This window comes from Rattus rattus, chromosome 5 (assembly GCF_011064425.1).
Source record: "Rattus rattus isolate New Zealand chromosome 5, Rrattus_CSIRO_v1, whole genome shotgun sequence".
Taxonomy (NCBI): Eukaryota; Metazoa; Chordata; class Mammalia; order Rodentia; family Muridae; genus Rattus; species Rattus rattus.
This window is the reverse complement of record NC_046158.1, coordinates 53,412,991-53,427,148: the sequence shown is the minus strand read 5'-3', so window position 1 is coordinate 53,427,148 and position 14,158 is coordinate 53,412,991. Positions and strand designations below refer to the sequence as shown.

General features: G+C 43.8%; 1 protein-coding gene across 1 annotated transcript in view; it reads left to right on the top strand.

Moving 5' to 3' along the window:
- Pde11a (phosphodiesterase 11A) overlaps window positions 1-14,158 on the top strand; it is a 223,371-nt gene that overhangs the window by 139,731 nt on the left and 69,482 nt on the right. Inside the window, exon 10 of the mRNA XM_032902539.1 lies at window positions 128-235. Within this exon, the coding sequence (XP_032758430.1) occupies window positions 128-235 (108 nt within the window). The remainder of the gene's footprint in view (window positions 1-127; window positions 236-14,158) is intronic.

Below are 14,158 nucleotides of genomic sequence, written 5' to 3'. Positions count from 1 at the left end.
ATGTGCTTAACCACTGAGCTACCTGCCCAGTCCCCTGTGGACGGTTTTGATCTTATGACACCACGTTAACAGCTGTCCTCTGAGGACACAAACCGCTCCCTAACTCAACCTCCCTCTCCCATTTCAGACCCTGTGCAGGTGGCTTCTGACAGTAAGGAAAAACTACCGGATGGTTCTCTACCACAACTGGAGACACGCCTTCAACGTGTGCCAGCTGATGTTTGCCATGCTAACCGTAAGTGTGTGTGTCAGTGTTGGAGGACACCTTTCATCCGTGCGGACCCCCTGGCCACTCCTACACATTTCCATTTCACTGAGAAATGGGCCTGTGGTTACCTCATGGCAGCTCACACGCGGCCTGCTTCTGGCAGTAGATCCTGGACAACTTCTGAGCTTTAAAGCTAAGAAACCATCGACACCTTAAAGTGGGTGGATAGCCCTGGGGTGCGGACTGGAGCCCCTTTTTGGTGTTCTCGTTCGGTGAACTGGTTTTCTTGTCCGTTCTCCCTCCCCACACCCCAACACTTGGATTTTCCATGTGACTTCTTTGTAAAGGAACTGAAGATGAAGGAGAGGGAGGAGGGATCCCTGGGTCAGATTGGGTTGCTGCAGAAGCCGAAGAGGGTGTGCGAACATCACCCAGGAGAATATGGAATTCTGAAAGATCACTCCCTTAGGGAAATGCCCAGCGAGGCCTCAAGAGAAGGGGGGGTAAAGGCAGACCTTGATAGAGGCCTGTGTGGTTTACAGAGGATGCCAGGGCACCAGGCCAGAAACAAGCCTTGGGGTGAACTCTGAAAGCAAATGGTGGTGGCCAGGGTCAAAACAATCGCCTCTACTTGTTCCCGTTTGCTAGGAAGAAATGTTGGCCTGGTTCTACTAACACTGCTAAACGACCAAGAGCAATGTTTTCTGACTCGGATATGTCTGGGTTTCCTGCTACTTCATAAGAGAGACATGTATAGATATGCACACACATGTGAGTTTCTATAAACATGTTTACTATGTGAACAATACATGGTGGGTTCCGGATTCTTACCACATAAATACAAATGCCTCTTGTCTTTGTACACATCTTAAAACCTAGACAAAATTGGGACCCTGGGTGGAATGCATTTTCCTTTGATCCAAATGAACAAAGTTTATTCTTCCCCTTCATGAAAATCTTCACCCTGTGCTCTGCCCATTAAGCTTCTACCCAACCTTTAAGGTACTAATCTAACGCCAGTTTTCCACAAAGCTCCACCTGTCTCCCAAAACATCGGTAACTGCCTCCTCCCCCAGAGCCCCGGCACAGGACAGCCGTGTTGCTACTGTGTGTCTTAAATTCCTAATCTCTCATTTCCTGCTGAGCCACCTGAGGAAAGAGACAATTTCTAATCCCTTCCACAGCATTCACCTATGTGTCCCCAGCCCCTGTACCCTAGGACAGCTGTACTCTGCCATGCATTCAGTCAGTTCTCAACAGTGAATGGAGGACTGGCTTCAACTCGGGTGCATGTACAAAGGTGAGAGGAAAGGGGGCTCACTTCTCCCTTGGAATGTGTGGGGGTCCATCAACTGACCTGGAGAGCCAGACTGGTCCTGCCTTCTACTGTGTACGCCATCAGAGCTGAGCGGTTACTTATGAATGGAAAATGCCCTGACTCTCGAGACTTACTTGCTCAAGTGCTTGGAAACCAAAACACCTTCACCTTGCTTAACTTGAGAAGACCTCGGTAGACAAGAAACTATTTCTATGCATCGAGCTTGTGAGCGTGGCTCACCGAAGACAGTGGCTTATTAACTAGTTGTCTCAGAAAAACCTGAGGATTTGTCGAATTGTCAAAATTAGCAAGCAGAAATATCGCTCAGAGAAAAGAAATAGAAATGGCCGTGACGCTGCGCGTTACAGAAGTCAGGGGTGGCAGAGGTCTTCCATAACAAGCCTCTCTGGAAGCCAGCATCTGGCAGCAGCGATGGGGTCATTGCGCACCCACGGGTATAAAAGGATAATATGCTGAGTTGTCATCAGTGGGCTGTTTGTGGTACCAAGTCTTAATACTTCTTAAGAAGCGGAGGAAAGTTGAGCATGCCGGCTACGCCCCCTCATAATTGGGGGCATCATCGTGCCGGAGTATTTTAAGGGTGCCATTACTTTTGTGTTTGCTCAGCAACTTGGAGAGCATCCCTGTTAGAAAAAGTCCGGGCTTTGTTCTTGTATTCATGCCGCTGCAGAAATAGGAGAGTTCACTGTTGCTCTCTGGGGGAGACGGGCGGGAGATTGCAAACTGCAGGAAGGAGTCTTGGAAAGACGATGTCAGCGGATATTATTTCAGACTCCAGCACATGGAACTACGCAGCTGCATCTGGAAGAGTCATTACTTTCTGCTCGTTACATTTCAACGAACTTACTGAAGGGTCGTGGTGGGCTGGAGTGCCAACTTGCTTAACTCTGACACAAGCATCTTCTCCAGCTCGATCTTGGAAAATCTACTTAGGCAGATTTTTTTTTTAAATCAAGACAAAAATTCTGAAGACAGCTAAGACTGCCTGATCTACGTAGACAAGATTCGCTTGATTCACCCATCGAATCTAGTTTCTAACATAGGATCCCAGCCTACGGCAAGGACACCCACGTTCTGTCCATGTGTGGGCACCAAAGCTGCATGCACCCCTGAAGACCACTGAGGTCTTTCACTAGTTTGAGACTCTGTCTCCATTGTAGGAACCTCATATTCTAATTCTGTCTAACAAGTTAGAACCCAAACCAAACTTTGCTATCAATCTGAATTTTTTTCTTGTCTTCTTTTTTCTTTTTTTGCAGACAGTCTCGTATAGTCCAGGCTGCCCTTCAATGGCCTTAAACTGGCTAGGTAGATGACAGTGCCCTTGAACTTCTTTTAAAACATAATGGTTTGATTATTTTTGATAATTTCCAGAATACATACAATGTATTTTGATTATATTCACTTCTAACTCCTATCAAATATACCCTCCCTCCTGACTTGGCATTAATTTTTTTGAGGGTTTTATACATGAATACTGTATTTAATACTTTCCACCCCTCTTTGTCCATCCCCCTTCCCTCGCCCCCCACTCCCTCTCAAATTCGTGGCTTCATCTTCTTTAATTGCATGATTGTACTTATATAATTCGTGATTATATACGCAGCTTTCTGAGTCTGTTTGATGTTGTTAGCATGGGCATATGTTTACAGCTGACCATTTGGGGTTGGATAGCATAGCAGGGAGCTGATCCCGGAGAAGACTGTCTTCCTCTCTCGGAAGCCACTGATTGCCTGTAGCTCTTCATCCGGAAGTGGGGCCTTGTGGCATTTCCCTCCTCCACATCAGCATGTCAACTGGTGCTCTCACTATACAGATCTTCGTTGGCAGCTGTATTGTTGAGATTTCATGAGTGCAGTTCCCCTGCCATGTATAGAAGACACAATCTCAGAGCCGATATCTTGTCCCTGTGGCTCTTGCAATCTTTCTGCTCCCTCCCTGAAGATAGTCCCTGAGCCTTGAAGGAGCTGTGTCAGAGATGACCCAGCTGTGGCTGGGCACCCCACACCCTGCTGTTTTCAGCATTTGGACCAGATGTGGATTCTCGTAATCTGCAAGAAACTGCAAAAGGAAGCTCTTTGATGGGGAGTGAGAGCTATGCCTGCAGGGGTAGACGAATACATATTTAGAATACAGTTAGACGTTGTACTGTTTGGGGAGTTTCTTTGACTCCCTTGACCAACAACTCCAGAGAAAGTTTCCCATGCCTGGCTGACATTGGGGATTTTGTTAGACAGTCTAAAGTTCCTGAGGCAATACTGTCACTCCAAGTGTCACTTCATTTAAACTGTATAGATACATATATACACACAGACACACACACATACACACACACATACACACACACATACACACATACATGTTGCATGTATGTGAGTTTTAAGAAACATAAAAATGTTTCCCTATGACTTTTCAAACACACTTAATGCTATGTTTCCTTGCTCCCTCCCGCTCCCTCTGTGTTTCTCTCCCTCCCCTCTTCCCAGTTAGAGCCCCATTCCTCATTTCTGCATACACAGCATCTGTGTTCTACTATCCTCTCCCCAGAGCTCCACCCCTCCCCACTGCCCCCCTCTTACCTTCCTCAGTTCTGTGGTCACATTGGGTCGAACTTTTGATCATCTTGCCACCAACCAACAGGAAGGAAGGAAGGGAGTGGGAGGGAGGGAGGGACAGAAAAAGAGAAGAAGGAAGAAAGGATGGGAAGAAAGGGAAGGAAAGGGAGGGTGGGAAGGGAGGAAGGAAGAGAGGAAAAGGGAAAAGAAAGGAAGGAAAAGAGACAAAGAGAGAGAGAGGGAAGGTGGGAGAGACGAAGGAAGGAAGGAAGGAAGGAAGGAAGGAAGGAAGGAAGGAAGGAAGGAAGGAAGGAAGGAATTTTTTGATTAAGAGAATGCCTGACATGAGCTGGAACTTCCTCTAGATGGCGCTCCAAGGCAAAGTTTCCCGACGAATCCCAGGGTGTTGGGGGAGGCAGTGGGCAGTCAAACCTTAACCAACCGTCCCTGAAAGTGCTTCTTTTCTTCTGGCACTAGGGATTCAGCCAGTGCAAAAATAAATGGTTTTTTTTTTTTAAATATTCACCAACAAAGCTGGTCTGTCAGAACAGAGCCCCTTCTATGAAAATGGGCCTATTTTATTACTGTGGGTTAGCAGGAATAATCCTGTCTCCTTCACGTGACTTGCAATTTGATTGTGCCTTTTCCTAAACCCATTGTCTGGGAGAAAGGGAAGGTGTGTAGCTATGCAGTGCTGAGCGGTTTGGGGCCACAAACTACAGGACACTCAAATTATGAATATTTGCACCAACTTCCTTGCTTTTATCTCTTAAATTTTTGCATGCAGAGAAAATGAGATTATTGACTCAAAATGGTTTTGCAAAAGCATCCAGCCTCATGTTTAGGAAACCAGATAACTTTAGCTCATTAGAAATTAAAGGAAACAAAGGAGAACTTTATGGGGGCTCAATTTTATATAAATGTGGATGGACATTTAGTTCACTGGGAACCCCATCGATCGCTTATTGATTTGCTCCATGCACCTGGCTGGAAATTTAAAAAATTGCGCAATCAAAGCTTCAAGGTTATCTTTTATTTGAAAGAGATATCTATATAGTTCATTTTTTTTCTGAGCTTTGACTTCTTCTAATAAATATACAAGATAATGCTGTCATCAATCCTGGCTAAACAGAGACTAAAAACCTATTCACCGATGGTACAAGTTCTCATTGTTTATGTAAGGAGAAAGAAATGCTAGCCCATTGTGCACTTGTGTAATGAAAGATTATGACCATGGCTCCTGTATTCACAGTGTAAACCAGATACAGGAATGGACCTGTTTTGCTTGTATTTTGTAGACTAAAAAGCATGCCTTGATGTCCAAGTCACAGGCATACTTTCTGTTTGTTGGCATTATAAACGGTGTGTAATCCCTGACAGATTCTCCAAGGGGAGCAGAAAGGGTCCTTAAGAGTCAGGATTCCTTAGTGTCCTATAAATAGAATCTTTATCACCTCGGGCATTGCCCTGCTTCCTGTAGGGCTCAATAAAGATGAATTGAACGAGTGAATTCCACTGAGGGAAATATTATTTGAAGAACTATGTTGCTCCGTGTCCGGGCTTTTGTTTTTGTTTGGTTTCGTTTTTAAGCACTGTAATCATGAACAACTTTCATTGCTCAATATCTCGCTCTCACCACATCACGCTAAGGTTCAGCTAGGGTTCATATAGGATATTATGATCTTGCAGAATTCGCTGGATATGAAAAGAGAAGCGCACGTGATCACATTAAAATTTATGGTGGCGCTGGTGGCATGGCGCTGGTGGGGAACCGCAGTTAAACACTAATAATAACCGAGTGTCACGGCACACGCATTGACACCTCCTGACATTTACTGGGGAATCCTAAATCTTCAGTGTGGAGGTAGTGTTCTTAAGTCCACCTTTGCGTTGTCAACAAGGTTATTTGGGGAGATAGCCATGCCATTTTATCAATAATTCAAGCTGGGGAATAGAAGGAACATTAAGGGGGGAAATTCTGTCCCAGCCTCAAGCTGGAGAGTCTCATGCGGTCCAGTGACTGACATTCTCAGATAAGTCCTGATCCTCGAGGTCAAAAATTTCCCCCAAAAGGAATCTCTCTGGAATACAATTAGAACTCTTTGTTTTCCCCCTTGGGAAGGACAGAGTCAGCCAGCTGTTAAATAAAACATTTCAGTAACCAGAATCCGCAGCAGGAGACAGAATCAAATTCCTTGTGACATTGGCAGGTACAGTAAGTTCTGTGGCGTCTACACTGGAGCTAGTGATAATGGTGTTTGAGGTCTCCAAGAAGCCTTGGCCAGTATAAGTAGTTACACTTCCCTTAACGAAATCTAAATGTCCTATAGCTTTGCAATAACAATGAAATGAAATAAAATAAAAACATTTAAACCTTCACGTAGCTGTAACGGTAAAAGTGTGGCAAATTTTGTATTTAGGGAAGGAGTGATGTTTAGTGTTTCTGCAGAACATCAGCTGTGGCCATCATAAATTATCAATGGAATGGACCTTGGATACGGTGGTTCAATCGCATTTAAGGCTCCTGCCCGTCAGTTATGTGAAATGGCTTTCAGTTTTACTCTCTCTCTCTTTCAGTTTTACTTTCATTCCAGAGCCTGGATTAGGCACTCCACGCTTCTAGCTGGCATTCTCTTTATTCGCATTTATTTTACAAAAGAAAAAAAGAAAAAAGGCAGGGCCACACATAATTAAGAACCTGGTGCCCTAATAACCAAACATACAGTGGGGCAGAAGGATCGTCCAATCCATTTCCCCTCGCAGGAGAGTAACCTCCATAACTCACTTTGAGCATCGACGTTCATGAGTTATGGGTCATTCCTCGCCTAGTGAAAATAAATTCTCCCGCACCATCAGCCTGCACTGGGTATTTTTCTTGGGACATGTAAATTGTAAAAGTGTACGGACATAATCGTGTCTGACATTACCAAGAAACTGTAAGCCCTCGCTCCTGGGTCCAGGCTTTTCAGGAAATGCATGCAGTTTGGGGTCTGGGGATGTCTAGTTGCAAATTAGGGTTCTTTTGGTTTTTGTTTTTTTCAGTGAGTTTATTCTTGAGGCTTTTACGGTGTTGGTAAACTGCTTAATCTGTCGCTCTGTGTTTTATGACGCCAGCCAAATCCTCAGGTCAGCGAGACCCCGCAGTCATCCATCAAAGCTTCCATTTTCTGCACTGTTTGACTTCCTAGTGGCACTTTCTGGGGACTGAAACCTAGCACCTAAAGGTGTTAAGTGAGAGGCTTTAAAAAGTTCTAAATTTTCACGGGTCTCATATTTAATCCTGATTCAGTGGTGGTAAATAAGATGTGGGGGAAGCTTTGAAGAGCCCCTGTATTCTCGAAACCCATCAACTGGGTCTCTTGGGATGCTTCAAGAGACCCAGCTTTCTGCACAATTGATATGCACCAAGTGACATCTCCGTGTGCTCACAAACCTGTGGTATGATATTACGCTCCCTCGTAATTTATCATAAATAAAATATAAACTATTTCTAAACATGCCCTCACCAAAAAACTAAAGACACACGTTCTTAGTGTTCAAAGCTTAGGCTTTGAGAATCCAATAGTCTCCTTCTTTTGCTTCTTTGCAAAATGCATGCAGCAGATGCAAAAAAGGCTGTTTATTGTGTATCTGATTGTAAAAATGAAGCCTCTGTTTTCTTAAGCACTTTTCCAAGATTATTTCCCTTTTAACTGATGCATTATTTTTTTTAAATCTGAATTCTCTTTAACATTTTTTAAAGATTATTTATTTATTAATTAATGTGCATGAGTGCTCAATTTGCACATGTACCTGCAGGCCAGAAGAGGGCATCAGATCCCATTACAGATGGTTGTGAGCCACCATGTGGTTGCTGGGAATTGAACTCAGGACCTCTGGAAGAGCAGCCAGTGCTCTTAACCACTGAGCCATCTCTCTAGCCTACAATGTATTGTTCTTAAGCCCTGCTATGTTGCTTAGTTGGGGGGGGTTGTTTTCCTCATAGCATTCTGTTCCCCTTTTTGCACATTTTATCAAAATGTAAAAAGAAGAAATATGTTGACTGATTTTTATATGACTACATCAGGACATTCAGAGAATGGAAAAAAGTTGCCAACCATCATAAGTAATTCCAGCATTCAGGAGGCTGTGGCAGGAGGATTGCTCTGAGTTTAAAAGGCCAGTCTGGGGTTAGATAACAAAACCCCGTCTCCAACAAAAACAAAACAAACAAAAGGCAAAAAAAAAAAACCCACAAAAAAAAAAAAAAAAAAAAAACAAAAACAAAAACAAAATAATGTTGACAGGTGCCAGAAATTGGTATTGAAATATTCTTGCAAACAAACCAAAGTAATTGTATGTACAGATCGAAAAAAGACTACAAATGCAGACTCCACTGAGGTTAGGCAATGCGCATGTGCCATTCACTATTGTCTTCTATTTTTAATGATTTTTATAGTTCTAAAATATTTGTATTATAGTGATGTCTTAGAAGCAGTTAATATAACTAAATATAATAGATAAAGTCAACCTAAAAATGTTTCATTTATGCTTTAAACACCTACTCGACAAGAGGTTTTATAAGATACATCTTTGACTCTTCTCCTTTCTGAGGCTTGCCTGGACAAACATTTGCAGCACTGTGTGAACGCCAGAATCACCATTTACACCAAACGCACCTTGGGGTTTAGGATCTGATATGAGACCAAGTATGTTCCGAAATCCCCAAATGTAGAAGAAAGTCGTTTGAGGACTGACTGTAAAGTTCACCAGCCCTGAGTTTGGTAGGGAGAATCATTGCGTGCTTAAATCAATATTTTATTAATGCCAAACTAGTGCTTGGCTGCATTCATCCTCAAGAGAAAGAAAAGCAAATGTGGTCAGAGCCATCCCACTCCGTCAGGTGATGCGGACAATGGTGTGCTGTGTGCTATGATAACACAGAGGGGTGCTGATGGCGGTCCCTTAAGACAGTGGACATCCTGGTCTCAAGATAGGCTGACATACCTCTTTTTCAGTTCAACACCACTCTTAACACCACTCTTAGCACCACTCTTAACACTAAGGGGGTCTGGCCCCTGAGTGCCCATGGGATAGTTTGTCCCTTCCCTTCCCTCAAGGACTACAATGACAACTGTCCTTCTCCACTGGGTGTTCATTACACACAATCTCTGACTGTCAAAGAAGGACCTCTTATTTAAAATGAGAGACAACTGTGGCAAGAAGTTATTAAGCTTACTCAAAAGCCCGGCTGGCTACCAAGAGAAGTCGGCTGCTACTATAAAGCTTGAAAAACAATCCTCTTTGTAAAGTCACTGAAAATCGTTTGACGTTCATCAGCCTGTCCTTAGGGCTCGTACCAAGATGTAGCCACTGCTTCTTGAGGCAAACCATAAAAGGATCCCAGCCTGAAGCATCTAGGACTTGAAGTAAATGCAGATAGAGCCCAAACATGGTCCGTAACAGGTTTTTTTTAACCACCCTTACACTCCAATGACTGAGATGTGTAATCAATGATTGGAGGTGTCACTGAAGGTTCTTATAGAGCCATGGGTCTCTGTTGGGAGGTCTCTGTTTTGCAGATAGATTCCTCACATGACACAGCAGGGCCAACCACCAACAGCACAGCTCCAGACGTTTGTTTACAAAGAAACCTCCAGAGTACTAAAGTAAGTGTAACAATGTAGCCGTCGAAAGCTCAGGCTAGTGACTGTCAACATTTTGTGTACTAGAATGAAAACCTAAGAGGACCTCCATACTTCTTGCTAAGTGCTTGCCCACTGCACCCATTCACAGAACCTGTGAACGAAAGTCTATAAATATCTCCGTTAGAGATATGTTGGTGTGGAGCAGGGCAGAACGTCCTGGAAGCATCCTGACTTTCAAAAATGCTCAGACTAACCTGAGGGGGGACTCTGTGCTTTTCTTGTCCCTGAGAGAAGAAAGAGAAAGCGCTGAGTTGAGACCTCCTACCTGGGATTATGACCCCATGGGACTGAGTACCTTCTGGGCTGAGTTCAATGTTCTGGGCAAACGTGCAGTGCTTGACCTGCTGTCTCCAAAAGCAAAGACAGCCAGTAATGTCGGCCAGTGTGCTCTTCCGTGACGCAGAATCTCCATGGGGCTGCACTTCTCCCTCGGCCTAGGCTAGTCAGATACTTACAAAATTTGCCAAGTGGATGGATACCTTTCCGAATGTCCCTGTTTTACTCAAACAGGGTAAACAAATCCATCTGTCTCATTCTTGAGGATATAGAATTCAATTATTTCAATCCAAACATGTGTTCGATGCCCTTCTCTGTTCTTGACTTCGTTTGGTGACAAAAAATTTGCATTTTTAATTCAACACATTTTTTATTACTTTCTATTAAAAAATTAATTATCTTATCCAAAAACTTTGAAATTACAAATAAAATCCTCTTCTAAAAAAAAAAAAAAAAAAAAAAAAAGCCCTGAAAATATACAGGGTATATAATTTTTGATTAATAGATGTTCTCTGTGGATTTTTTTTAACACAAAGTAAAACTTTTTGTAATTTGACTACCAGCCTCCTGGTGTGTACCCAGTAGGCTTTCTCCTGTGCATGTATTAGCCATTTCATAAAAGTGGGCTCTCCTTCCAGATCGTGGTTTTCTATGGAGCCTTATTTGTAACGTGCTGCGTGCTATCAGGTTGATCTCAGTGCAACAGAGACAAGTGTAGGCTAAAAATGTCAAATGGTCCACCAGCTGTTCCTAAGGCCCGCACATCTACCCCCATCTCACAATAGATCTGGATTCACAAGCCAAGTTGCCTGGGCTCTAATTCCACCTCTGCTCTTTTAGATACATTATCTATTAGGTGGATAAGAAGAGTATCTACCTAGAGGTTCTTTAGAAAGTTTAGAAGAGTGCTTGGCATATACTGGGCACTATGACAGAATTAATAATTGTTAATATTTTCCTCAAGCCTATTTTCTCAAACATGCAAGTTGCCTGATGCCCAGCAGGTACGTACGAACAGCCTTTGGCTGGAGAACTGCTCTGCAGCACCACCTGGGGCTGACACTGATCTTGCAACTGAATTCACAGACCCACCCTGACAATCACTTTCTTTGTCTGTGATAGTCTGGCGTTCACTGCTACGCACACTCAGCTTTCAGTGGCTTAGATTTTTACGTTAGCTAATGACGAAAACTTGTTGGTAGTCTAGCTGAATGTGAGAAGGAATGGTATCGATCTGAGGACTTTAAAGCCTTAACTGTTTGTTTTATGCAGTAGGACTTAGAGGAAGAATGATCCCAGAAAACACATCAGCCCCTTGAAAGCTGGCCATTTGGAGGGCTGCCCCATGTAAGGAGGCTTTTCTTAGGTGAGGTGAGAACTAGATCTATGAACTGACTGTCTCTTTACTTAGACATATTATTTTTATTGCTTGTGTTTCTGATATATACCACGAGATGACCCAAGTGAGAAGGCATATCGACACAAAGGTCAATAAAACTCATAGTAATTGAGGAAAGACATAATTTTATTTGAAAAATAAAACAATAAGCTAGAGTCAGGAAATAAATACGTCAACACCCCCCACACACACTGTTTTCTTTTCGAAAGTATATTATCTTCAGCGGGCAGCTGACTTTCTGCTCACTCTGGGAAGATGGAGGTCTGAATGGATGGGCCTGAAGGAAGATGGATGAGGGGGGAGGAGCAAATAGAAACTTAGTGGCAGGTGGACACTTTTCAGGCCTGATGATTCTCAGAAACCATTTACCAGGCAGCTTTAAATCACAGTCAAGAGCGCGGTGCTGCTTCAGTAACTCAGGTATCCCAGTCGGAAGAGGTAAACATGCTTTGTGTGATCATGGATCTGCTCGGCTTCAAGGCTTCTTCAGTCTAAGGGTCCACAGATGAGCTCAGTAGCCTTGGAGTGGTACGAGATTATTAGATTTTTATAGAAAGAGAGCTTGTACATCTCATTAAGTTCTCAAAAGTATTCGTGATGATGAAGCATTTTAGAGACGTGATAAATTTCAAAAGGAGGGGAAAATAAAAGGTTACTGTGCAAAATCCCCCAGCAACAAAGGCAGAGAACACACACACACACACACACACACACACACACACACAAAGAGAGACAGACAGACAGACAGACACAGAGAGACAGACAGAAAGAGGGAGACAGACACAGAGAGACAGAGAGAGACAGACAGAGACACAGAGAGACAGACAGACACAGAGAGACAGATAGACCAGACACAGAGAGACAGACAGACAGACAGACAGACAGACAGAGAGAATGATAGTTTATAACACAGCAGCAAAGAAGAAGACCCAGCTTCTACCTTCAGGATGAGAGGTGGCAGGAGAAGGCACATCCATGAGAATAGATTTCCCTGACCTACCAAGGCTCAGCAACTAAAGACTTCAGAGGCCACAAAGTAGGGTACAGTGAGTTAAAGAATCATCTGCATAGGTAGCAATGAACAGCCTAGTAAGAGCACCAGTGGAAGGGGAAGCCCTTGGTCCTGCCAAGATTGAACCCCAGTGAACGTGATTGTTGTGGGGAGGATGAGGAGGGGAACACCCATAGAGAAGGGGAGGGGGAGGGGTTAGTGGGATGTTGGCCCGGAAACCCGGGAAAGGGAATAACAATTGAAATGTAAATAAGAAATACGCAAGTTAATAAAGATGGAGGGGAAAAAAAGAATCAAATGGTGAGTCCCCAAGTCCCCCTCTCTCATCTACCCTGCAGATTTGTTCTTACCCTAACTTATACAGGAACCAGAGTATTTGCTAGAGAAAATGAAGCACTATCTTTGAGGACATCAGCAAAAGGGGCAAGATACGTGGGGAGAGAGGAAACGCATGAACACCAGTGTCCTCTCGGTGCAAAGCCACAGCTCCTGATTTTGTTTCAGTGTTTACACCATTCTAGGCAACAGGTTGGAGAGTCCAGAGACATGAGCTTAGGTCTAGTGTTTGGGAGTCTCCACCAAAAGGCCAGACATTTGGTCACCCTCTAGCCAGGCCTGGCATCTGGCAGACACCACGCACCCACCCTGGTATAGGATGAGCTTCAGACCACTTCATTCTAAGTGTGGACTTCTGAGAGGACACAAAGAAAGGAACGGGCTCGGAGGACATGGGCAATTCAAAGGAGCAAAAAAAATTTCAGGAATCTTATCAATCTCCTCAGAAAGGTAGAAAAGGAGATAATACATCTGGGGGAGAAGAACAGTATGGTACTAGAAAAGAAGCAGAAAATACTAATTAATGTAAAACTCATGGAAAGAAGGAATACTTTGTACAGGAGATAGAAGAGAAAAAAAGTTTTAAAAATAATGGAATCGATATTCAATAATTTACGGAGTTCCACTCAAATACAACAGGAAAAAGCACTGGTGAGACGGCTCAGCCAGGAAAGGCTGCCCAAGTCTGGCCACTTGAATTCAAACTACTGCGTCCACATAGTGGAATAAGAGGACAGACTCCCGAAAGTGGCCTCCATGTTCACCCCACGGGACGTCCATACATGCACACACGTGTGAAAGTTAAATAAGTAAATGTACTGAAGAAAATCAATAACAGAAAGACCCAAGGAGCATGTGCTGGAGAAACAGAGCCTGCAGATTAGATTTACAGTGTCCACAGGATGAGGAGGAACTCCCTGAGCCAAGCACAGCTTCGTGGAATTGCTAAACACTGGGAATAGGGAGGACATTCAGAAGCAAGCAGCCTGACACTAAAAATATCAGGAAGAAGACTGGCGTGATCTTCCCAAAAGCAACGTTGTAAGTAGCGAGTCTCTTAGAGCCCTGAGAGGAATTGTTTCCCCCTAGCACTGTTAGGCAAACTGCCAGTGGAGTGTGAAGATAGAATAAGCGCCCCTCCCCCGTTCCAGCCACGCAGAGCCTCAGAACAAGTGGCTCCCTAGGAAATGGACACCGCTTCCTTATGAAGACCTGCAAAATGAGGCAGACATCAAGGAAAACCACAGGAGGCAAGAGATAGGGCCATCCCCCAGGGAGGGGACAAACCAGACCTGACCACCCCCAGGACACCAAAGACCACATAAGTGTGAGGCTTTTGATTCCCT